At 38.2% G+C, this 25,349-nt stretch overlaps 2 protein-coding genes across 2 annotated transcripts in view; one reads left to right on the plus strand and one right to left on the minus strand.

Annotated features, from left to right (window-relative positions):
- The window catches only part of LOC126285020 (acidic fibroblast growth factor intracellular-binding protein), a 79,610-nt gene extending 70,095 nt beyond the window's left edge, over nucleotides 1-9,515 (plus strand). Inside the window, exon 8 of the mRNA XM_049984331.1 lies at nucleotides 9,252-9,515. Within this exon, the coding sequence (XP_049840288.1) occupies nucleotides 9,252-9,330 (79 nt within the window). The 3' untranslated portion in view covers nucleotides 9,331-9,515. The remainder of the gene's footprint in view (nucleotides 1-9,251) is intronic.
- Nucleotides 9,516-11,878: 2,363 nt separating this feature from the next.
- Nucleotides 11,879-25,349, minus strand: part of LOC126285021 (pyridoxal kinase) — a 103,185-nt gene continuing 89,714 nt past the window's right edge. Inside the window, exon 7 of the mRNA XM_049984332.1 lies at nucleotides 11,879-17,555. Coding sequence (XP_049840289.1) covers nucleotides 17,443-17,555 — 113 coding nt within the window. The 3' untranslated portion in view covers nucleotides 11,879-17,442. The remainder of the gene's footprint in view (nucleotides 17,556-25,349) is intronic.

The raw sequence follows: 25,349 nt of genomic DNA on the forward strand, positions 1-25,349 counted from the left end.
TGTTTTATCTAGCAAACAGTGACAAAATACATGTAATCAGGTCAAGAAACCACACCACTCTTGGGCCTATTTGTATTAACAGCTTTTTCAGTATTAGACAAGAACATTTCGATTTTTCACTCAGCAAAACATTTGATGAACTTGGATGAAGTAACAGATTCTTTCACAGAAAGGAAAGCACGCCATATAAAGCAGTAGCAAGATAGAGAGAAAAAAATTCTAGGGGCTAAAGATTGAAGAAATGTGTACTGTCTTGCTTGTCTCTTGTCTCTGCTGGTTTTATGTGTCCTATACTTAATTTTATGTGGCACAAAGCAGCAAGTTGTTAGCTAGGGAACAAAGAGTGCAAATTTTTTGAAGTTTTTTTTTTTATTTTTTTAAAAAAAGAAAGAGGGGGCAGGGTGTCAAACCGGCAGACTGGAAGCAGGAGAGGCACCATAGGGCATTTTAATTTCCACTGACTTTAATATAGTTTGATGGCATTTAGTACAAAATATAAACGTTTCAATTCCACAGACCGAAATACAGTGATGTGTGATAGAAGAATGCTGTGTGAAGAAGTGTGGTGCTGCACTTTGGCACACTTACGATCGAATAACATGTCTTTCTATTTTTCAGACATGTATGTTTTATGTATCAGACATCTTCAGAAAGATGTGCGCTACAAAATAAACATATTTTTGAAAATTCGATTTTTCTTTCTTTTTTTTTTTTTTTTAATTTTTTAAAATTTTTGACATCCTATCTCAAACACTCGAGGGATGCCACTATCTACTGTTGCCCCGGTTCATAAATGTAGATATGGGTCTGATGCCCAGAGCAGTCTGAGTTATAATAGGGAAGTGGGTAGTCTCCATGTGACCCGTGTTTACATTTAGTGATTTTGCTGTTTCCTCTTTGTGTACTGCACTCACATCAAATGAAAACAAAATTGATTTCTGTGGCTGGGAGCTATCGTGAATTAAAATACATTCACATAATTACAGAAGGCTAAAATACGTTATTAGTTTCAGATTTTATTTTATTTCCGCCTTACTGACGGTCGAGCATTAATTGCAATGTAGAACAATGAAGTTATTTTTATCGGTTTGCTAATGAAATTTTCTTTTATTAACCTTCAAGTATACACGCTGTTTCTGGTAACGTGCAGTCAGGTGTGGGGTCTAGAAGTACCCCAACAGTGTTTAGGTGTGCTTACAACTAATTACTGGAAATAACTTGGATATTTTTATATTTACATAATAAAAGACAACGTATTTATTATTTCACTCATTTATTGTGCTTATATTAATCAGATGAAGCTGAAGCTGAAGATGAAGTTGAAATGGGAGATATGATACTGCGTGAAGAGTCGAAACAAGACCTCGGGAGTAGACAACATTCCATTAGAACTACTGATGGCCTTGGGAGAGCCAGTCCTGACAAAACTCTACCATCTGGTGAGCAAGTTGTACGAGACAGGCGAAATATCCTCAGACTTCAAGTAGAATATAATAATACCAATCCCAAAGAAAGCAGGTGCTGACAGATGTGAAACTTACTGAAAAATCAGTTTCATTAAGTCATGCAAAATACTAACGCGAATTCTTTACAGACGAATGGAAAAACTAGTAGAAGTCGACTTCGGGGAAGATCATTTTGAATTCCATAGAAATATTGGAACACATGAGGCAATACTGACCCTACGACTTATCTTAGAAGCTAGATTAAGGAAAGGCAAACCTACATTTCTAGCATTTGTAGACTTAGAGAAAGCTTTTGACAATGTTGACTGGAATACTCTCTTTCAAATTCTGAAGGTCGCAGGAGTAAAATACAATTTGTACAGAAACCAGATGGCAGTTATAAGAGTCGAGGGACGTGAAAGGGAAGCAGTGGTTGGGAAGGGAGTGAGACTGGGTTGTAGCCTATCAATGTTATTCAATCTGTATATTGAGCAAGCAGTAACGGAAACAAAAGAAAAAATCGTAGTAGGTATTAAAATCCATGGAGAAGAAATAAAAACTTTGAGGTTCGCCGATGACATTGTAGTTCTGTCAGAGACAGCAAAGGACTTGGAAGAGCAGTTGAACGGAATGAACAGTGTCTTGAAAGGAGGATATAAGATTAACATCAACAAAAGCAAAACGAGGATAATGGAATGTAGTAGAGTTAACTCGGGTGATGCCGAGGGAATAGATTAGGAAATGAGACACTTAAAGTAGTAAAGGAGTTTTCCTGTTTGGGGAGCAAAATAACTGATGACGGTCGAAGTAGTGAGGATATCAAATGTAGACTGGCAATGGCAAGGAAAGCGTTTCTGAAGAAGAGGAATTTATTAACATTGAGTATAGATTTAAGTGTCAGGAAGTCATTTCTGAAAGTATTTGTATGGAGTGTAGCCATGTATCTTTGCACAGTGTGTTGTTTTTGGCTCGGTTTTGTTTCCTAAAGTGCCGGATACAGCTCTGGGGGAAAGTATATTGTCATTTAACACGAAAAAAATGTCATGTCACCTGGGATATCGTGTATTTGCAGAGGGGAAAAAGTGTACTTTTAACTGGGAAATAGTCGAGAATCTCTCTCTCTCTCTCTCTCTCTCTCTCTCTCTCTCTCTCTCTCTCTCTCTCTCTCTCTCTCTCTCTCTCTCTAGTGTCCCCCCCCCCCCCCCCCCCCCCCCCCCCCCCCCCCCCCCCCCCCCCCCCCCCCCCCCGCTGTCCATGTGTACACCCTAAGTGTAAGTTTATTTAGCTTCTGGATATGTAATACTTATCTTTTTGGAATGAAGACTGAAAAGAGTAAAAAATTGTTACTGTCAGTAGTCTCTCTCTATGATATTATTAGTTTTATGTAATATTGCATGATTAGTGTGGTTTCTTCTATAGGTGCAGCTTCAGCTATATTACACAAATTCTAATATTTGTATAGTTATAACTATTGGTTGTTTTTTTAAATTACTATGTAGTATTTTACACTTTTTAATTATTGTATTACATTATATTCTCACTTCATTATACTTTACTGTCTTCGTATGTGGACTGTGTATATCTCTGTGAGATGTGTTAGCAGTGGGTATTCTCTATTATATAGAGACAGATTTATTTTCATTTTACTTGTGACTGGAATGGGGGACGTGTGACTGATCACACACTTTAATGTGGGCTGTTATTTATGCAGCACCAACAGGGGCGAAATGAATGGAATGAAGAATACTCCTTGGTGCCCCCACCTCCCCTCCAAATGAAGACTGGATCTCAAGATGTTTTAGGTAGATTATCTAATTTTTGTTTGTTTTTAGTAGATTGTTTTGAGATAGCTGGTGCCTTTCATTACTCGCCTGTCATTTCAGATTTTTCAGCATTTCTGTCGCATACTTCCATGAGTCAGACAGACTTCTTGTCTCACTTTATCCTAGGGCCTGAGTGCCCTGCCACTTGTTTATAACCCTTTCCAGTCAACTCCCCCTTTCTCTGGGTGGCAGTATATAATAGTTCCGAATGTTATGAGTAGTGTTTTCACATTTAAAAGTATCTGTCGACGGTACTGGGATTTTGTCTTTTGAAATTGGTCTAGTGTTTAGAGTGTAGTGAACATTCTCTCCCCATCATGAATTGAATTAGCTATTCCGAGAGGGGCGTGACCAAACAAGCGTGTGTCAGCGACCCCAACTGGTGAGTGACGTGTTGTCTCATTTCCAGTCATTGGTGTTAAGTTTTGTCTTCTCCTGCTTGATCATATTTTTATTGGACTCTTGTATGCTGTACATTTCTAGCTAAAATGTATTCTAATCAGAACATGGAAGGCATGGATTTGATGTATGGACGTGCAAATTGCAATGCTAGAAGGTGTCCTAATGGACATTTACTGAACAATAAGACCTTTCAAAGAATACATGAATATTTTGTGGAGACAAACTCTTTTGAGAAATGGCCATTACATTGTAGAAGATCACATAGTGTTAGAACAGCTGATTAAGATCAAATACTTCATCATATTGAGGACAATAATGGCAGCTATACCAGAAAAATAGCAGAATGTGAGTCACATGACTATGTGAAAACTATAATTAAGAGAGCAACTCTCTTATTCATACCATCTTCAAAGAGCACAAGGTCTTATTGAAAAACATTTTCAATCCAGAATAGCTTTTTGTTCTTGGAGATGTGTGCTCAGGACTAACACTTTTTGTCTACCGTCATAATGAAGCAACATATACCAGGAATGGGTGGATGAGAAACAAGACATCAACAACAGTTTAAAATTAATGTATGTGCTGGCATAATTCGACGCAGATTAATTGGATCTTATTCAGTTGTCAGAGACTGCAGTCGTGTGTGTGAGTTGCATTATTGTGATTGTGTGTGTGTGGTCTATTTTTGATGAAGGCCTTGCTGGCCAAAAGCTTATTTGTGACAGACTTTTTGTTGTGCCTATCTGTGACTCGGCATCTTTGGTATATGGTGAGTAGCGACTTTCCTTTTCATAATACTGTTACATTTCATCCTGGATTTTCCACTGTTTAATTGGACCTTCCATTTTCTGTGGAACACTGACTGGAATTTCATCCAGTGATTTGTTAATGGAACATTTAAATGTTTTGTTGGAAGACATCTTGCATCAAAACATGTGGTTCCTGCACAAATGAGGCAGCACCTTAACCTTATTTTGATCTTCAAGTAGGGGCAATTTTAAATCAGCATTTCCCAAAAAATGGATATGTCATGGGGCAGCAATATCTTGCCCTGCTGGATCTCCTGATCCCAATCCATTCGAGTTTTATTTTTGGGTCCGTTTAAAGGACATAGTATATTCATGACTTGTTGCAAATTTTGAAATTGTTTGCCAGCATGTTCAAGAAAGATTTCAGTAAGCATAGCAGACACCTGGAAAATGGGAGTGAGTAAGCCAGTCCATGATATAGTGTTGTAGGTACCTTGCTCACTCAATCTGATCTAGATTCCTTACAAACAAACAGCATTTAAGTACTTTATTTTCTAAGGTATTTCTTTTGTAGAGTGTAATTTCCAAGTAGCCTACCAATGAACTGAAATCTTTACCACTGTGACTTAATCTAAGCAGTCAATCCAATAAATATTCTATATCAGACATTTGCAAATCATTTGTTATTCTGTGATGTAAATAATTGTATAGTTCTTTTAATTTAGAGCCAATTATCATTCAGGTTGATATCCATGTAACATCTAACAGGAATATCCCCCCCCCCCCCCCCAAAAAAAAAAAAAAGTTGCGTTTGATTGTGTCTTCAGTTTGCAGTTAATATTATCCTGTTCCACTTCCATGGGTCACATGTGCAGTAACATGCTACGTTACTCCAGGTACATTCCTTGCACACATTCTTGTTCAGTTTTTACATTGTGCTTTTTCTTCTTTAATTTTTAATGTACTGTAATCTGCTAGTGTATATTTTTATAGACATTGTTCAACTATTCATTTGAATTTCAGTCTTTGAGCCCCAAACACTTATTTATCCAATTTGTGCAACATATTTAATACACCTCTGCAAAAAGGAATTGTCCCCAATAGATTAAAACTGGCTGTAGCTATACATCACTTTAAAAAATGAGATAAAAATAATGTCGCAAACTATAATCCAATTTGCTAATCTTTGTACTGAAATAGCAATATTCTCTTTAAATGATGAAGTTTCTGCAGCGATTAAAAATTAAATAAAATAAAATATATTCCATTAGGTATTGTTTATGATTTCTCTCGAAATCCTTCAGTTGTATAAACCATCAAATCCTTTTGAAAAAATGGTATATTATTGTCTAAGTGGTTCTGTAGGTTTGTTGCTTCAGTTATACCTAAAGGACCAAAAGCAGATGACAATGCTGAACGGCTCATCTGGAGAACCTGCCTCATCTGAATGGGGGCATTTAGTTGTGTGCTGCAAGGCTCTGTTTCTGGTCTGCTGCTGTTTCTTATTTTCATTAATGACCATGTTTGTTCGAGTAAAAGTAGTAAATTTACCTCTTTTGCAGAAGATACTGCAATACTGATTGACAAATAATTGTCAGATAAAAATCTTGAAAAACTAAGAACAAAGTTTTTGCTGGAATTTTAAATGGTGTCTCAGTCAATGCAGAGAAAACTCATTATACACAGATAGTCAAAACATTACCACCACTGCCCACTGCATTGTTGGATGGCACTTGGTGGCATTGCTGACATGTGATGCAGTAACAAAAGTATGTAAATAGAGCAGGCGCGGATGGGGCATCATATTAGCACAGATAAGGGCTGCAAAGAGGGAAAACCATTGAGATAAACGACTTTGAGAAAGGGCAGATTATTATTACACTAAGCCTGTGAACGAAGATCTTGAAAACGGCAAAGGTGGTAGAATGTTCACGTGCTACTGTCATGAGCACCTATGGAAAGAGATAGGACAGTGAAACTACCACCAGGCATTAAATGGTTGAACGTGTAGCTCCACAGTAGACCACCCATACGTGCTCACATACTGACTCAATATCATCATCAGTTACAGGTGCAGTGAGCACAGGACTATAATATTTGCCTGTCAGTCAATGGAAACATGTCAGCTCTTCGGGTGAACCACATTTTTGCGATACTACGTCGATGGTTGTCTGCCCAAACGGTATCATCGAGGTGAATGGCGACTTGAAACGTACAGCACACCACTGATTCAGGATGGTGGAAACAGTATTATGCTATGGGAGACATTCTTTTGCGATTGCAGGGGCGTGTTGTAGTAATCAAAGGCATGCTGAGAGCTGCGAACCACCTGCATCCCTTCATGCTTGATTTCTTCTCCGACACCCATATCAACTTGTAGCAGTGTAATCATCTGTATCTCAGAGCCAGAACCATGGTACAATGGTTTGAGGAGCATTTCGGTGAAACCACGTTGATCTCTCGGCAACTAAATTTGCCCGTTGTAAGTCCTATGGAACCTATCTGTGTCACTATCAGATGGTTTTGCGGTGTACGCAAAACAGCGGCCCGCTATTTACACAAATTACATGATCTGTGCATATAAATCTGATGCCAGATACCTCTGCAAACCTACGAACAAACTGTCAGATCCCTATACACAGAATCAGTGATGTATTTTGTTCTAAAGATGGACAAACAAGCTATTAAGTTGGTGGTCATAATGTTTTGGCTCATCACTATATGAGGTTCCACACACCACAAAGAAAACTTGAAGAAATTAACGTAAAGTTTAGAGATCAGCCAGTACAAAAAGTGGAGGATACAAAATTTGTGGGTGCATATGCAGGATGAGTCAAAAAGGACTGTAAAATTTTGAAACGATATAGAAATATATTGAGGTAACTTAGAGAATCAGTAGATGTGTTATTTTGTAGCAAACAGCCTCAAGTTTGATTCACGTAGTGCATCAGTGTCCCATTCTACCACCAGGAATGCAAGAATAGTGCACATTTAAAATGTGCTACATTCAATGTGGTTTTGGTTTCACTGGTATTGTATATTTGGATACGCTTGAAAACGTATCCTCATTGCCTCATGAAGTTTGAAGTTTTGTAAATAATCACGTCCCGGGTCAGTGGATTGGCTGTGAAGGACAAGTTGCATGGCCACCTCGCTCCCCAGACTGGACGCCACTGGATTTCTTCCTCTGGTGTTTCTTTACAGACAGTGTGTGTTTTCCTCCCCTACCAACAATTTAGCCAGCTCTAACGGTTTCGGAGACAAGAGAAGTAGTGCAAAACTGGATTGCAAACTACACACTTCTCTTACTACAGCTGACTTTCTTGAAATGTTTAGCCGATCCTCTTCTCTGGATACATGGCTGCATCGATCTCCACAACTTCTTCTCTGAAGAAATAAAGCTGGTTGGACATAAGTATACAAACTCTAGCAAGTCAACTGTGTCGTTAACCATTAGATACTAATGAAATAGAATTACAGTGTGGTGGATTTAATAACCACCAGAAATTCTTGCTTCTAGCAAGTCTAATACCAAGATTAAGTAAGAGCCTCTAGACAAAACATGTTTCAATTGTCTATAACAATGACAATTATTCGACCACCAAGGAATAACACGTAATTACTCCTTGTACTTTCCATACAGGTTCTATGGCAGTGGCGAACACTTGTCAGTGTCGCTTGTCTGGTGCAGCTCCTGTCCTCCCATGACCAATGTCCACCCTGCACACACAGACGTGTTGCACAGTAAATAGGCGCTCTCACTCACTCATCTTTAAAACATTGCTTGTCCAAGGCGGCAGAAGAACGAGAGGTTCCAGAATTTACATGGAAATTCTCGAATCACTACACAGCCCTTTGAAAGGGCACAGCCGATTTCCTTCCCAATCCTTCCCTAACCTGAGCTTACGCTCCGTCTCTAATGACCTCGTTGTCGACGGGACGTTAAACACTAACCACCACCACCCCCTCCCCCTCCTTAGCCATTGTTCTATTTTTTTATGAATGATGATGATTTTTACTCCCCCTCTCCACTTACTCTTAGTTCTTAATCACACATTTCATTTCTGTTAATCCATCTGTTTCTCCATACTGAAGTTACCATGTATGATCTTTGACCACTTACCCTTTCTGACACCTACCCATTCATCTTTTGTCTCCTCTTGTCCTCACATTAGTTGGGTTCCTCTCTTTCTTGCATCAGTGTGTCTGGCATTTCCTTTCCAACCACCCCAACCTATCCCTTTTTCCTCCTCATGAAAGGTAATAATAGTTCCCAAAGCTAGAATTATTTCTTTTATATGGGTCTAGCAGCAGTATTAAGAATTTTGCCAGCTGAAAGTAAGCACAGGCTAGCCATTCTGTCTTGCACGCTCACTGTCAGTGTTTTGTTTAATTTTGACTTTGGGAAGAAAAATAAACAAAAACTTTGAGAGGAATTTAACTCTTACATATCACATTGTTCTTCAGTTAGGCAATGATGTAAACTTTCAGTACCAGTGATGATGATAACCACAGTACAAAAAGGAAGAAAAATAAAGATATCTATATTAATCTCAAGCTGTGTCAATATTTGATCAACTGTCACTCTCTGGCATATCAACATGTGTGTTATATGCAGTGCTGATGAGAAGAGTAGTGCTGTCTTTCTACTGTCACTAACTACATGAATGTGATCACTGATCTAGTAGGATAGTAGTTTTGAGAAACACAAATGACACACATCAGTATATAATAATTCACCAGGTACAAGCTGTAGCCATTAAATTGCAGATTTTTATTATTTTGTTTCTGAAACCACAAAAAGTAATGCCAAGGAACATTTGACTTTTCAGGGAACCTGAATTGAAAGCAGCTTGGGAGCGATACATGAGTGTGATCATAAGCTGTCTTCTGCGCATGTATCATACGTGATGGTATCATCATGTGTAATTTGTGTCCTGATTGTGATATTCATTGTGGAAGGTTAGTTACAAAACAAATTTTGAAATGTATAATATTTGGTTTTATTTCTTACATACCATGTACAAGATGTATTATATACTGTGTATTTTTGTACAAAGTTTATTTAAATGAAAAATACAGCATTCTACATTGATTATTGTCCTATTTTTACTCAAAAGAGACTATAACATGTGACCCTAGTGCCCTTCATTTCTTTTTTCAATGGGTTTCTATTTTCACATGATATGGAATGTCCATATGAGATCTGAAGCTAGTTAGAAGGCTTTAAGCCTGCTACGTTGAGGCATCATATTCTGGAGCAAACAGGTTCTCTCATTTTAGAAGGAGAATACATTTACTATAACATAGGCATTGGTAACAGTATTTTTCTTTTTATTCATTTGATAATTTTTTTGCAGTAATAGCTTTACAATACACTAGAGGTAATAACAGTTTTATAAAATAATGTACTCTGTTATATAAAATTCTCAATAAACATTTAAAGAAAATAACACTTGTAAAATCTCTGAAATAATGAATTACAACCTCCTCTCAAAATTATCTAAAATAAATACTTCAAACATGAATTAATCAGCAGGAAGGCTGACTTTCTGGAAGACATTTTTGTAGATGGATTCTAGACTACTTTAATGCAAGTAGTCCAAATAGTGCAACAATACGTATTACAGGTATGTACCTTACAACTTAAGTAGCAATCACCATGAGGTCTCCATCATGTAAGTTAGGAACTTGTTACCTGCATATGTTGGGATATACAGGACTGTGAGGACCATTAAGGGTTTCTTGTCCAAATACAATGGCAGTTGTGTAAAATGCAACTAATGAAATTTTATGTAGAGCCAGCTTTATGATGGCAACTCATTTGATGACATGTTACACATTACTTCTGACATTACAGACACAGGAAGTCATATATAACAAACAAAATAATTAGATCTTTAATTATCTGAATAGCTATGTAGAGTGTCGAATAGCACTGATTGCTGAAAGCAGTGCAACCGAAGAATTGCCTATTGGCCTATGTGGGGGCAATGCACATGCAAAACAAAGTAGGGATTTTTTTCATCTGCTCTCACTACTGCAGTTAGGTAAAGAGTAACTCAGTGTTTGTTTTCCACTAGCACTCTTCAGCTCAGATAACGTCATTGAAATTATTCTTCACTATCAGAATGTCTTATGGAACGATATAAGCAACATGTCCTTTCAATTTGCCATTTATGTTCTCATTCTAGCAGTTTACTATTTTCACACTTTAACTGTATTCAAGATCTACCTCTATATTTCACCTTGCCTTTAACTAATCAAAGTGAAGATTTAGCACTATTTTGCAGTGCGAAGCTTCATTTACGTGTTCATCTGTACCTCCCAGGCTATCATTAAAGTTGTAATAAAGTATTTTTTTACTCAATATATCTAAACGAAAGAAGTGAGTATTAATAAAGGGTGAAGCCTAAATGGAAAATCACAGATAAAAGCTACAGACTGCATACAAGAAATAGTATGTGGAAGGAAGTTTTTCCATCGCAATTCACATAGAAGTATGTTGAAAAAATGACTTTGAAAGGAGAGGGATGTCTAGCTGACAGTTGGTGAAAGACTGCAATCACCGAAACTAAAAAGAAAAGGGAAAAACAAAAGCTTAGATGTACAGTTGACTATGGGAACAATAGTTGCACTCAGCTGTGGCTCGGAAGGTACACATGTTGGAAGAAATAATACTAAATTAATTGTCAATTGGTTAACAGAAACAACTGGGATTTAAATTTCAGAATATTTCTCAACAACAGAATTCTTGGAAACCAGTGGGTCAAAGATAAGAATTAAACTTTAATGAAATAAAAAGTGTTTAAATACAGAAAACTCGTCTACAATTACATTTTATAGAACCCATAATTTCTTCAGTATTTCACTCTATTATACTATTAGCTAGGTGCATAAGTTCATAGCGTTTGTCTGTTGATATACCTTTGTTCTGTCATTTGGAGATGGTGAGTGAAGCTGTGGACGCCAGAAAATGGAGTGCCAAGTGGATAAATTGGAACATTTCCAACATATTATTCTCTTTGAGTTCAGTAGGAAGTTGACAGCAGCAGAGGCACCCAGAAACATTTGTGCATGTAAGAGGATACTGCCATTGGATAGAGCACAGGAAGAAAATGGTTTTCTTGTTTGAAGGAGGATCGTTTTGACATTAATGACGCTCCACATTCAGAAGACTTTGGGGTTTGATGAAGAGCGTTTGCATGCATTAGTCCTCAATGAAGTTTACTCAAGAACTGGCAGATGTGATGAACTGTGATCATTCCACCATCATGTGACATTTGCTTGCAATGGGAAATGTTAAAAAAATTGGATGTATGGGTACCAAATGACCGAAGCCAAAGTCACAAAAATCAATGGGTTGCCATAAATGCATGTCTGCTTGCTCATCAACAGCACTGACCATTGCTATCCTGTATCATTACTGATAAGAAATTATGTCTTTATGCTGACATATGGGGGGAAAAATGAATGGTTGAGTCCAAACAAAGCAGCAACTCCCCATGCGAAGACCTTTGCACTTCCACAAAAGATAATGTTATGCAACTGGTGGAACAGCGACTGTGTGGTGTACTAAGAATTGCTTTCCCGAGATGTAGCTATCACTGCTGACATTTATTGTCAACAACTGAGATTTCTTGCAGATGCAGTCCAAGAACAACCAGGAAAACTGTGTGAAGTGACACTACTACACAATAATGCCCAACTGCATTCTGCTATACTGACAAAAAAACTATACTGGAGTTGGGTTGGGAAGTCATTCTGCACCAACCTCATATTTTCACTTTTTCCACACTCTATTGAACAATCGTCAGGAGATTTCTTTCTGGATGAAAATGCACTCTGAACACGGCTTGACGAGTTGTTTGCCTCAAAACCACATGATTTCTACAGTCATGGAATAAGAACATTACCCCAGCATTGGCAGACTGTTGTAAATAGTAAAGGAGAACATATTATTGATGACTGAAGTATCTGTTGTGTTTATTAAAATTTGGGAAAAACACTATGAACTTATGCACTAGACCAATACTTTCATTGGTAACTGCATTTTGTATCTATGAATTCTTATGTGATAGTCACTTCACTGAATATTTTGTCCAGCCATGTCCTGATTACCCAACTTCTGAACTTTATGTTGATTTGATGGGAAAAAAGACACCAAATCTTAGAATATCAGAAAGTTCCTTCATTGGGTAATAAAATAAATTTAGAACTGAAGAGGACATTTTGTATCTTATTTTTGTTTTTCCCAATTTTTGTCCTCAGCTCTCCTTGCTACAAGAAAGGATATATTTAATATTTTTCATTGATGTAGCACTGATTGACCTGTTTAGTCAGTTATTCATATTTTTTAGGGTAAACTACACTTCCCATAGATATCACGCACAACAGCACTAACATTACCATCTTCGTGGAGCACTCAGACTGTTTAATATTCTATCTCAATTTCCTCCATATGCTAATGCGGCTTTGAATGCTTTCTGTAAAATTATGTAATTCTTTGAATGAACATACCATTTTTCATTGTGTTTTTTACAGATGCCCTGACAAGTTTTGTAAATACAACACTTCAACTAGCCTGATCAAGTTGTGGTGTGTGCTTAAAATGTCAGCAGGTTTTGTTGCTGAATAGGCAGGTTAACACTTCACTTGGTTGGGCAATAAGTTACAGTGGGCCAAACCCCTAACCGTAAACTGCTTTCATTATGTTCAATAGTTAGACTGACTTAGCAGAAATACAAATATTGTAGCCAGCTGATATACATTTTTTAGTGTGGTTTATAATAAAGCTTAATAAAGACACAATTCTTTTACTGATTATCTACACATGATTCTCTCTTCTCAAATTGTGCTTATCGTGATTAGGTCTCTGGAATTATTTTACTGCTCATAATTTTTGTATTAATTTTAGGACAGATTCCTTTCTCATACAGTCACTTCTCCACACTGTCTATTTTATATTGTCATCATACATACACACACTGTAGTAAAGCATCTGCTTCTGCTACATTAAATTCTTTAGTTTGTTTATATGTTCTCCACACATACATAATTGTATACATAATCCTCTTGAACTCCTGTAGATCAGACATTCAACAATAAGTAAAGCAACTATTCACCTCAAAAAAGTTATAAATTTTGGTATCGTTTTTCAGGTACTTACTCAGTTTTCTTTTTCAGTTTATATCTCAATAAATTAAAAACCAGTATTATATTGCAGAAAATGTGGACCCATAAAGTACGCTTCACATCAAACCTTGTACATAATTCAGTTCCAAACATTTCTTCTTATGGCTAGAACATGAATACATATAATTGTACCCTGCACATGAAGTATGGAAGACAATGTACCTTCGATGCAATACTGATTTTTAGTTAATGTTCCTGAACTGTGAATCATTTGTTTGTCATTTTATTTCAGTTTTACACTTCTCTTTCAACTATTAAAAAAAACACAAAAACATATATATGCATGCACACACATGCAAAAATTTCATACACAAATTTCAATCATCAAGGATTAAACAACACTCCTCTTTTTAAATAAAGAGAAAAAAAGAACAGGTGAAATTGCTCTTTCTTTAGTTAATACTGTACAAAAAAATCAAACACACACACAAGCACACACCTTTTTATGTGCCTTAAGTACTAGTTTTTAATTTTTGACAATAAGTCTTTACTTTTAAGACTAATCACAGTAATTTTTGCCACTAGCATGGAAGTAGCATGATGCATTTGAATGAAATCACATAAGACAAATAGTTTAAATTTAATCGATAATAAAGACATACTTTCTTACTCTATTCAATGTTTTCTCATGATTTAGAGGATTTGTTTCAAGCTTTCTTTGCCCTCGTCTTGCATCTGCTTATTTTGATTCCCTGAATTAAGTCTCAAAGGAAGGTATGGGCCACAGTATTCAGTTTGAGCTCTGCCTCTGGCTCTGTAACAGTGAAACAGTATGGCTACAGGGCTGCTTTGTACACAGCAGTCAAACACCTTTTTGTGAGGGTCTTTTTTTCTGTACTCTTGCATGCAAATGCTAGAACAGTTTCATGGTTCCATGTCGAAAATGCATAGCAGGAAACAATATAAATTATTGTTGAAGATTAAGCAATTAGCTCACAAGAAGACATTTTCATACGGAGCATTTACAATGTTAACTTATCAGATAGGCAGATGTTAAAATTCGCTATTTGTAGACATTGTCAACATAGCCTAATGGAAACCAGTATTCGTAATTGCAGCATAAAAGGGTGAATTTCAGTATATCCATTGTGGATGACAAACTGCAACTGTGATTTCAATTGGCAACTTATCTGGTAATAAATATGCAACCTGTCACTTTTTTACAATTTATTCAACCATGAACATGTTTTCGAGCCACTGCAGGCTCATCATCAGATGGAGATGTTACAAGAACATTTACGTCATTGACCAAGTGTAGCTAGATTCAGTGCTAGTGCTGCTGGCAGAAATGACAGAAATTTAAGTGATCGGTGACCAAATGTTTATGAACCCAAAAGCATTTTATGTTTTAGGTACTTACAGTGCATTGCCTTGTGGTATCACACCACAAGGCAATGGACCATAAGAACCTAAAACATAAAATACTTTCGGGTCCATAAACGTTTCTTCACCACTTACTAAATTTCTGTCATTTCCACAGCAGCATCTGCACTGCATCTAGCTACAGTTGGTCCACGACGTAAATGTTCTTGTAACATCTCCATCTGATGATGAGCCTGCAGTGGCTTGAAAACATGTTCATGGTTGAATAAACCGTAAAAAAGTGACTGGTTGCATAGTTACCAGATAAACTACCAAGGAAGAATTTTATTATTTCCATGATTCATGCCTCTCTTATTGATGTTTTATGGTCAGTGGTCATTGCTCCAACTTGTAGAATGGGAAAACAATTTTGTAATTATTGTAGTAGAACTACATTTTGACTTAGCCTAGCTTTAATAACAGTGAAACTTTGCTCATGCACAAAGCTTTTTCTCTCTCTCTCCAGAAATAACATACCACACATTAAATGAAATGGCAGAAATATCAACTCGAAACAATAAGTACTGGAAACACACATTTTGTTTCTGTTAGAGGCTTCTACTATTTCTATGTACCTAAACAGTAACCATAATGCACTGTTTGCTGTATATAATGCATCTATACAGAATATTGCTACAAATTATATTGTTTGCCCCTGTGCTGTTGATAAATATATAAGAGGTGATCAAAAAGTTCTATTTGAGGGCATTGGTGTAGCATACACGCAATATAGCACAACTCTGGTGCAGGTGTATTAGCGCCAACACGTAGGCAATGGATTAGCATAGTATTTGTGCCTTTCCAACATTCGTGCAGTAAATGCAGAAACGTGAACTATGGTGATGTATTACCAAATCTGTTCAACCACAACCAATATGCTATTATTCTTTTCTTGGCTGCCAAAGGACAAATACTGGTAGACATCCATTGGGGAACGAAGAATGTGTATAGGGCAGCATATCTGTCAAAATCCACCGTTGCAGAATAGTGCATAACAAGGGCTGCTGCTGCTGCTTCATGATATCGCACATTCCCATATCGCAAATGTTGTAATGCAGAAGTTAAACCAATTTGAGTGGGAGACACTCGAGCACCTGCACTAAAGTCGCGATCTCTCCCCATGTGATTATCATGCCTTTGGTACCATAAAAAAAGGCCTGAAGGGTCAGCAATTCCTGTCAGACAAGGATGCGTAACAGGGAGTTACAGACCTCTTCACTCAGCAGGACAAGATGTTTTATGAATACCAAACAGTATCTTGAACCTGGTGCGTTGGTGGGATAGTTGCCTCAACACTCAATGTTTGGCTTACTGATTCTAGATAGTATGGCCTTTGAATGGAAACTTTTTGATCACCTCCTTATATGATAGGCACTCATCTAGTTCTCACCATTATTTACATGCCTTTTATCTTTAACTTCTTTTGAAAAGTCACCCCCACTTTGGTTCTTATCAGTAAGTGACACTTCATGTTTGTGTGTTTTCTATATATACTACCTCTTCTCTTGCTTTCTAACTTTAATTTTATTGATGTTAATTATTTTGCTTGTTTATCTTTGTGACATTCTTCAAAGAGAAAATTCAGTTCAATTACTGCAACATTTATATTGAGTAAATGCAATTTGCAACTCGTGTTTTGTACAATACATAACGTAATACTTGATAATGTTTTGTACACTTATTTAAGTATTCTACTGCCAAACGTTATCAATACAGATTAACACATTTTAGTTTCACTACTGAGGAGACAATTATTTCCATAAATTTTGAATATACTTCAGGGCGAAAGATGCATTTTTATTTGTTTTTAAAACCCCTCCCCCACCCCTCCTCCTAGTAATGTAACAAATAACAAAATACTTTATAAGTACTTGTTGCACACTTCCACTCAATGTTTCAACATTAAAATAGGTATTGCACGTATACACTCAAACTGATTCTCAGCCATCAACTTATTGTACAAATAGGAACCCAAGACAAATAATATTATCCTAAGAACACCAGTGCCTCCCTCCCTCCCCCCCCCCCCCCCCCCCCCGCATGTTGTTCTGCTTGTTACTTTAAGACATGTCTAGACCAAATCACAACAATAGACACATAACTTGATGTTACCTACAAGGGACATACATATTATGTATGTTAATACAGTCAACATGCCACTATCAGTAAAAATCACTTATGATTTGTTGTTACCAATACAGTACACTTGTGGTCAAAGTTAACTTACATGAAATATCTGTGTCATTCGTTGTATTTCTGCATACACAGTTGGAGAATTAACACCATTGCTTGTTGTTTGTGACTTCTTCTTGTAGCTTGTGTAACATTAAAACTGTTTGCTATGTTAAACATTTAAGCATCTTATGCAGCTCTAATCTATCTACAAAAAAACATAAAATGCAATAAAACTGTTGCAGTATCTTTTGTGCAACAGTTCATGGTAATATTTGATAACAGTATTTCTATTTAATGTTCCTGGGCCTGAACACGGATCTCTGGCTTTTCAATATCTTGACGGCTTTGAATAAGACGTAGTTCCACAGCAGCTGCCTTCATTGGCTTTGATAAACCAGTCACATCTACAAACAAAGAATTGGAGTTAAATGTTGAATGATCAGCACATAAGAATTGTTAGGCAGGTCACATTTTGCATGAGTAATGTGATAGCAAGTGAAGAGACAATGGAAGATGTGTTGAGTATCAAAAACATTTTCTCCAAACCCGCATAAAGTAAAATGCAACAGTCCATACATTTTTGCATCTGTACATCCAGAAAAGGATTCAGCTGCACTTTTTAACCAGAAACATTTACTCAAAGTAATTCAAACAAGGGAGAAAAAGCAGAATAAAGGTAAATGAACATATGCCATGCTGTCCAATCAAGTATTCAACATAAAAGTTCTCCAATGTGACACACAACTGCCAAGGTACCTCATATTAAAGAGTGTGGTGCAGTTGCTATGGCACAGGACTTGCATTCAGTAGGAGCAAGGTTCAAATCCCCATCTGGATTTGCGTTTTCTATGGTTTGTCTAAACCAGTTAAGATGAATACCAAAATGGGTCCTTTGGAATGGACACAGTTGAGTTTCTTCCCCACTACAGTTTTAAAAATATTTATGATGGCCACCTTGTCAACAGGATGTTAACCCTAATCATCTTTCTTTTTCTTTTACACAGTCCAAAATTGAACCTACCTTGTTACTCTTGAATACTGTACATCAAATCTGTGGCACTCCAATCTTTGGATTCTCTCAGAATAACTCAGCTGTAAGAGATCCACTATTATTTGATTACATTATTGAAACACATAATTGGATATAGTAACTTCTGTAAAGTACCTAAGAGTAACCATTCAGAGCAATTTTAAATAGAATGGCCTCATTCAAAAAAATGTAGGAAAAACTGATGACAAGCTGAGACTCAATGGGAGAAATTTAATTTGTCCTTAAAAGAAATGGCTTGTCTGAATGATTTTTGAGTATTTCTCATCAGTTTGGGTCCCATACAAAGTGGGATTCACAAAAAAAGGGAGGATCCAACTAACACTGGCATGTCTCTAGATGGTATTGCTTAGTCGGTGCAAGAGCAATACAGAAAAGCTCAACAAACTCCAGTGGCAGGCAATACAAAAGAGGCATTGTGCACCACAGAGGATTGCTGTTGAAATTTCAGGAGTGTATGTTTCAAGAAGAATCGGGTAATGTATTTCTGTCTCCTACATGTATCTCAAGAAAAGATCACAATGACAAAATCAGAGAAATTAGAATCAAAGCATAGATTTACCAACAAACGTTCTCCCCATGTGCCATTTTTAATAGAACAGGGGGAGAGGGGGGAGGGTAACAGAGACAATGGTACCAGAAGTGTTGACAACCAAACACAGTAAGGCAGCTTTTGTAGTATAGATGTAGATGTACAAAGTGCATTATATGCTACATGGACTGCTGTTCAAATTACAGAAGGAGCAGCAGCAGAAAATATCAATTACATTTTCCGATGGGCTGTAATACTAAACATAAGCATATGTGCAGATTGCTGGTGAGAATTATGAATGATGAGGCATGATAAATAAATCTACTAGATAAACTCTTAACATTCACAAGTATTTATTTTATATTTGGATTTCATATTTGAATTCTGTTTCTGAGAATATTGTAAGCAAAGAATCAATGCCGAGGTCATTGAAGATGCAGTTCTAGCTCATGTAGGCAAGGATAGGATAATGACCAGTGTATAGCTAGAGGTCTATGAAGATGCATGTATCCACAGTAATTTTTACCTTGCAGAAAAAAGTCAGCATTGTTACATAAATTCACAATCATAACAGCCTTTTAGTTAAAAATTACAGGAAAACATCAATCTTTTTCATCAAATTGTTTTACCTGCGGTCGATGAATGAGACTGCATGAACCAGCACTCCCATCTGTTGTAATATTAACTGAAACTTTAAGTCAGTGGTCATTCTTTGAATGTTTGCAAGGTCCGGATAAAGTGGAAGTCTCTTTTCATCCTTAAATTTTGGCTACAACCATTTTAGCAGCTTGCAATGGACCTGCAACTAGTGAATATGCATTGCACAACCTTATTTTTCACGCAGTCTGTGAAGCATCTTCTGGATGATGTGCGAATATGTGAGTTGCCAAGTTTCTGCTGCCTTTATACTTTGTAGTGACTGAGAGCCCACATAATGAATGATTCAGAGTAAGCATCAGTGAGAGTGCTTTAATAAAAGGCACACCATGGATATAATTTCATGTATGGTGAAACAAGGTGATTTCACATTACTGAGAGAAGTCAAATTGATATTTCCAGATTTGAAGAAATTTGCTTGTATATTTCAGGGCAATGAGAGAATCAAAGATATAATGGCTTGCTTTGTGTGTAAACATATGTATTCTTACACTGGATATAAAAAACTGCCAATTGTCTGTGTGGATCTGCATCCAGAGACATGAGAAATGATTTCAGACACATAGGAGGGGCGCTAACAGTCCATCTATGGAGTGATTCGCATAGCAAAATGAACTACATGGGAGTGACTACACATTACATTAACAGTAGAGAAGGAAAACCTTGTTTTGTGTACCAGAGATTTTGGAAGTGAATGTTTTTAAAACTGGAGACAACATTAAACATGAACTGATAATGCTATTATAGGTATTCAATTTATTCAGCACTGTGAAATACGTCATGTTTGTTGCTGACAGAGGCCAAATACTATAGCAGTACATTTTTCATTACAAGATACTCTCATGCTCAGCACACTTTCTTAGTACTGTGTGATTTAGAGAACCAAAGCAAAATCTAAATTAGGATGGCCATAGATTTGAGCCATGTCTCTCATGAACTTAAATCTGGTGTCTTGAACCCTACAGCACCTGTTTTGCTGAGTTTACATACTGAGTTCTAGTGCGGAAGAGAGACATCATCAGTTTATGTTATGTAGTGTTACAAGAAAATCTAAAACAGAATGCTCTAAAAACAAGGAATATGAAATAAAGTGTTGATACTTATCATATCATTTCTAATGAGAGAGGACAGGGACAGGCATTAAGGTTACAATTATAAAGACCTGCAGCTATGGGGGAAAAAAGATGGAGATGAAAGTTTAGAAGGGAAAAGGACTTACACATAGAATGGCAATGATTATTGGTAAGTGGATACGAAACGTAGGTCCCATAAAATATATTTTGGGCTAATGAATTCTTCTTTGGTGCCAACACTAAATAAGTGTATTTCATGGATACTGATGAATTTGAAACTAAACTATTTTGTAATGTTTTCTGACTTCATACACAGTCCACTCATACTAAAGTAAGCACCTGTCGAAAGTCTGAATAATCACCTTTTTCAGTGTGGACCACCGCAGGATGTGTGTGAAGACTGTCAATGAGGTTCTGTAAGGTACTGAGAGGGATGTGAAGCCATGGCAACTCCAGTGCCATGGCCAGCTGTGCTATGGTTCTCATTTCAGGATCGTACACCTTCCAACGATTCCTGTAGGGTGTTTGCCTTCAGACATTTTACAAAATACAAGCCAATGGCCATCTTTCCGATGGAGCATAAAATGAAATTCACCTGGAAAGGCCTCCTGTGGCCACAGAGTGGACATCCATTTGTCGTATTTTCAGGCAGATTCCAGCCTTCGTCAGTGATGAACAACAGTCAGCATGGGTGCAGGAACCAGGTACCTGATGAGGCCCATATGCAACAATGTTCACTGAACAGTCACTGAGGAGACACTGTTGGTAGCCCCTTGGTTCATCTAGGCAGTGAGCTGCTGAACAGTTGCAGGTCTATTCACCAGTACACACCTCCAGAACTGTCATTCACCCCTGCCATCTATGGCCCACGGTGCACCACAGTCGCCGCAGTGCTGGTTTCGGATAGCACCATTTTGCCATTTGTGGTACTCCTTAACCATGACAGCATCCGAACAGTTTACAAACTGAGCCATTTTGGCAATGCTTCCACCTTTTGCCTGGAAGCAATAATCATGTTTTTTTGACTGTCAGATTAATCACACTGTTTCCTCATTACGCGATGACTGCACTGTTTTCTGCGTCATCCCTGAAATGCTTTAGACACCCTCCATTCTTAGTGTTGCTGCCTACCATCTGAGAATGCTTATTGCACGGTGATGTTGAACGTAGGCAATATCCACATTAATGTAAGTGGCATGTGTAAATGTACAAGTTCATAGTAGAAATGGATAAAAGGTACAAACTCATTGCTTATAAAATTTTCATTTCGTTTTTCCTATTTTACATACTGTGATAATTTAAGACCTAAGGAGACCAATAAGCTTTTATAAGCTATTTTTGCTGTCTTGTTTGCATAAAGAGAGTATAGCAGTTAAAAATTGTTGTGTATAGTGTTGTACACTCCTGGAAATGGAAAAAAGAACACATTGACACCAGTATGTCAGACCCACCATACTTGCTCCGGACACTGCAAGAGGGCTGTACAAGCAATGATCACACGCACGGCACAGCAGACACACCAGGAACCGCGGTGTTGGCCGTTGAATGGTGCTAGCTGCGCAGCATTTGTGCACCGCACGGATGCACGCCAAGACCGTAGGATCCTACGCAGTGCCGTAGGGGACCGCACCGCCACTTCCCAGCAAATTAGGGACACTGTTGCTCCTGGGGTATCGGCGAGGACCATTCGCAACCGTCTCCATGAAGCTGGACTACGGTCCCGCACACCGTTAGGCCGTATTCCGCTCACGCCCCAACATCATGTTTGGGACTGGATGAAGTGTCGTCTCACGCGGTCTGCACGTCCAGCACGAACGCTGGTCCAACTGAGGCGCCAGGTGGTAATGGCATGGCAAGCCGTTCGACAGGACTACATCCAGCATCTCTACGATCGTCTCCATGGGAGAATAGCAGCCTGCATTGCTGCGAAAGGTGGATATACACTGTACTAGTGCCGACATTGTGCATGCTCTGTTGCCTGTGTCTATGTGCCTGTGGTTCTGTCAGTGTGATCATGTGATGTACCTGACCCCAGGAATGTGTCAATAAAGTTTCCTCTTCCTGGGACAATGAATTCACGGTGTTCTTATTTCAATTTCCAGGAGTGTATATTACTGTCCTATATTGAAAAATGACACTTTTGATGGAGAAATGATTTTGTCCATGTAACAATGGATGAATAGTGGAACTGCATTTGTGATGACACAGCATTACTGAACAAAGTATTTAGCTGCATTTCAAGAAGGTATATGTAGTGCAGGCAAGGTTGAAGCAAGAGAAGGTGGTTGAATTAGTAAAATGTACAATAGGCCTTAAAATAGTCACACCTGGAGGTTCCAAGTGTAGCTGGTTAAGATACCTAGTGATTATAGATATCCACTTTTTGCCAATGGGAAGATAACAGATTTCCTGTGAATAACAGCCGAACAAACTGAAGATATGATTCTTCAGCTTCTCCCAGCATACCTCATGCCAAAATTGTTTAGGGCTAACTACTGGATGGCAGTGTGCAATGGGCACAACATTCTGGCAAATGACCACATTGCCATCATCAGGTGCATTGATGAACTGGCTGCCACACTTCTATCTCCTCCCCCCCCCCCCCCCCTCCCTCTGTCTGATCAGCTGCTTCCTTCCTTTCCTGCTGAAACACCAAGTGGAGACAGTCTTCTGTGCCCACCAGCTAAAACCCATGCACTAGTTGTTAGTGTGAAAGATTACCTTGGACTACAGAAATACAAAGTCTGTCAGATACCCTGCCAGTGTGGTAAGGCTTACATGGAGTCAGACAGCGCATACTGTCAAAGATTTTTGCTGAGAACACCAGCACCTCACCAGACTGCAGCAGAATATTGCCTGAGGGAATTGCATGGTATGGACTGTAACCACACCAAGGTTCTGACACAGATATCCAAATTCTGGGACTGTGTCATTAAGGAATCTACTGAGATTTGAGTAAAGGAACTGCTCACAAATTGTGATAGTGGATACATACTTATCCAGGCATGGGACCCCCACCATTAGAATGGTCAAGAAGAGGAATGAGATACTAGACAACGAACAGACTTTTGGGGGCAGGCAAAGGAACAGCAGAGGTGCCACTAGTGGGCACATCTAGCCGTGAATGTGGGACAGAACAAGGGGTCAGCAGGAGCAATCAGGCTAGGGATGCTACCATCAGTCAGTTCATCAGTGCATCTGATGATTGCAACATGATGAAATATTGTGCTCGTTGGACACCGACACCCGGCAGTTCACCCATGAACTATTTTGACAAATTAAAGATAGTCTGTAGGGATATCGTTATACAATCTGGTTGGACTAAACAAATTTTCGTAACCATTGTCAGCTAAAGAATTCTGTCAATCTTTATAACATAACATAATGTTCATACAAATGTAAATCTCCGTGATGTATCACAAGTTGCCTGTTTGTATTGAGAGAAGAACTAAAAATGTAACATTGGAGATGGGTATTACAGGGCTTTTTATAGAGAATGTTCTAACAAGCTGCACAAAGGTCATGGTTTTAAATATGGTATGAGAAGTTCTGGAAGAATGGGAATAACTTGGGAGTAAAGATAACAACTCACTGAAAAGTAGAGGCACTGAGTCATCAAAACGTTGAAACTTCATTACCTTGTGGACAAATACTTTTTTGAGTTAGGACTGCATAATGTCAATACTGTAGTCATACAGGTATACTGAGGTGAGGGGTTGTGTTGGGCGGAGTGAGCAAGGGGAGAAAAGATGAGCAAGGAGCAGGAGTGAGAGTTGGGGAACAGTGACTGACAGCTCGGAGGCTACATGTGCACAATAGAGGAAAGTGTGTGATTATGATGAGATGGGGGGAATGGGCTAGGGTGTGGTGACCAAAAAAGAGGAAGGGGAAGGGGAAACTGTGTGGAAGAGAGTGTGGGGCAGGGAATAGGGAGATTGAGGACAGGAGGATTAAGGGAATAAAGCACTTTTGCAAAGATAACTCCTTTCTATGTAGTTCAAAAGAGCTGGTACTTTGGGGGAGGATTCCAGATTGTATGGGCAATATTGAATTCAACCACATAGTTTTTCACAAGTGGTCCTGCCACTAATGATATAAGATGAGCTAGGTGACTGAATGGGACTGGTCTTTTACTGGGGTATTCTGCAGTGATATGACCCATGTAGCAAAGGATTGGAAGTTGGTGCGGCATAGGATGAACCAGGACGTATAGGTAGGGTGGGCAGTAGAATACCACTTTAGAAGGGATAGGAAGTATTTTGCGTGGTAAGTCCCTCATTTCTGACCATGATAATACATAGTTAAAGCCCTGCCCCATACCAAGATGAAACTGGGTGGAGCAGTTGGTTCTTGGGTATGGTGGGAGGATTATAGGGCCATGAGGATATTTTTCTTTTTTTTTTAGTCATCAGTCTGCTGACTGGTTTGATACGACCTGCCATTAATTCCTCTCTTGTGCCAACCTCGTCATGTCAGACCAGCACTTTAACCCTATGTCCTCAATTATTTATTGTGTGTATGCCAACCTCTGTCTTCTCTACTGCTCCTTCGAAGGCCACAGATGCTATTTTCTGATGCCTTAACATGTGTCCTATCATCCTGTCCAATCTTCTTGTCAGTGTTTTCCATCTGTTCCTTTCTTAATTGATTCTGTGGAGGACTGCCCCATTACACCAGTCCACCAAATTTCCAACACCCTTCTTTAACACCACATCTTAAATGCTTTATTTCTTTTCTCATCCAGTGTTCCCACAGTCCATGATACATTAACATAAAATACTGTGCTGCAGGTGTACATTCTCAGAAATTTCTTCCTCAAGTTAAGGCTTCTTTTAGCCAGGAAAACTCTCTTAGCTGTACTAGTCTTCTTTTTCGTCTTTCTTGCTTC

The sequence above is a fragment of the Schistocerca gregaria genome, chromosome 8 (assembly GCF_023897955.1).
Source record: "Schistocerca gregaria isolate iqSchGreg1 chromosome 8, iqSchGreg1.2, whole genome shotgun sequence".
In the NCBI taxonomy this organism is placed as follows: Eukaryota; Metazoa; Arthropoda; class Insecta; order Orthoptera; family Acrididae; genus Schistocerca; species Schistocerca gregaria.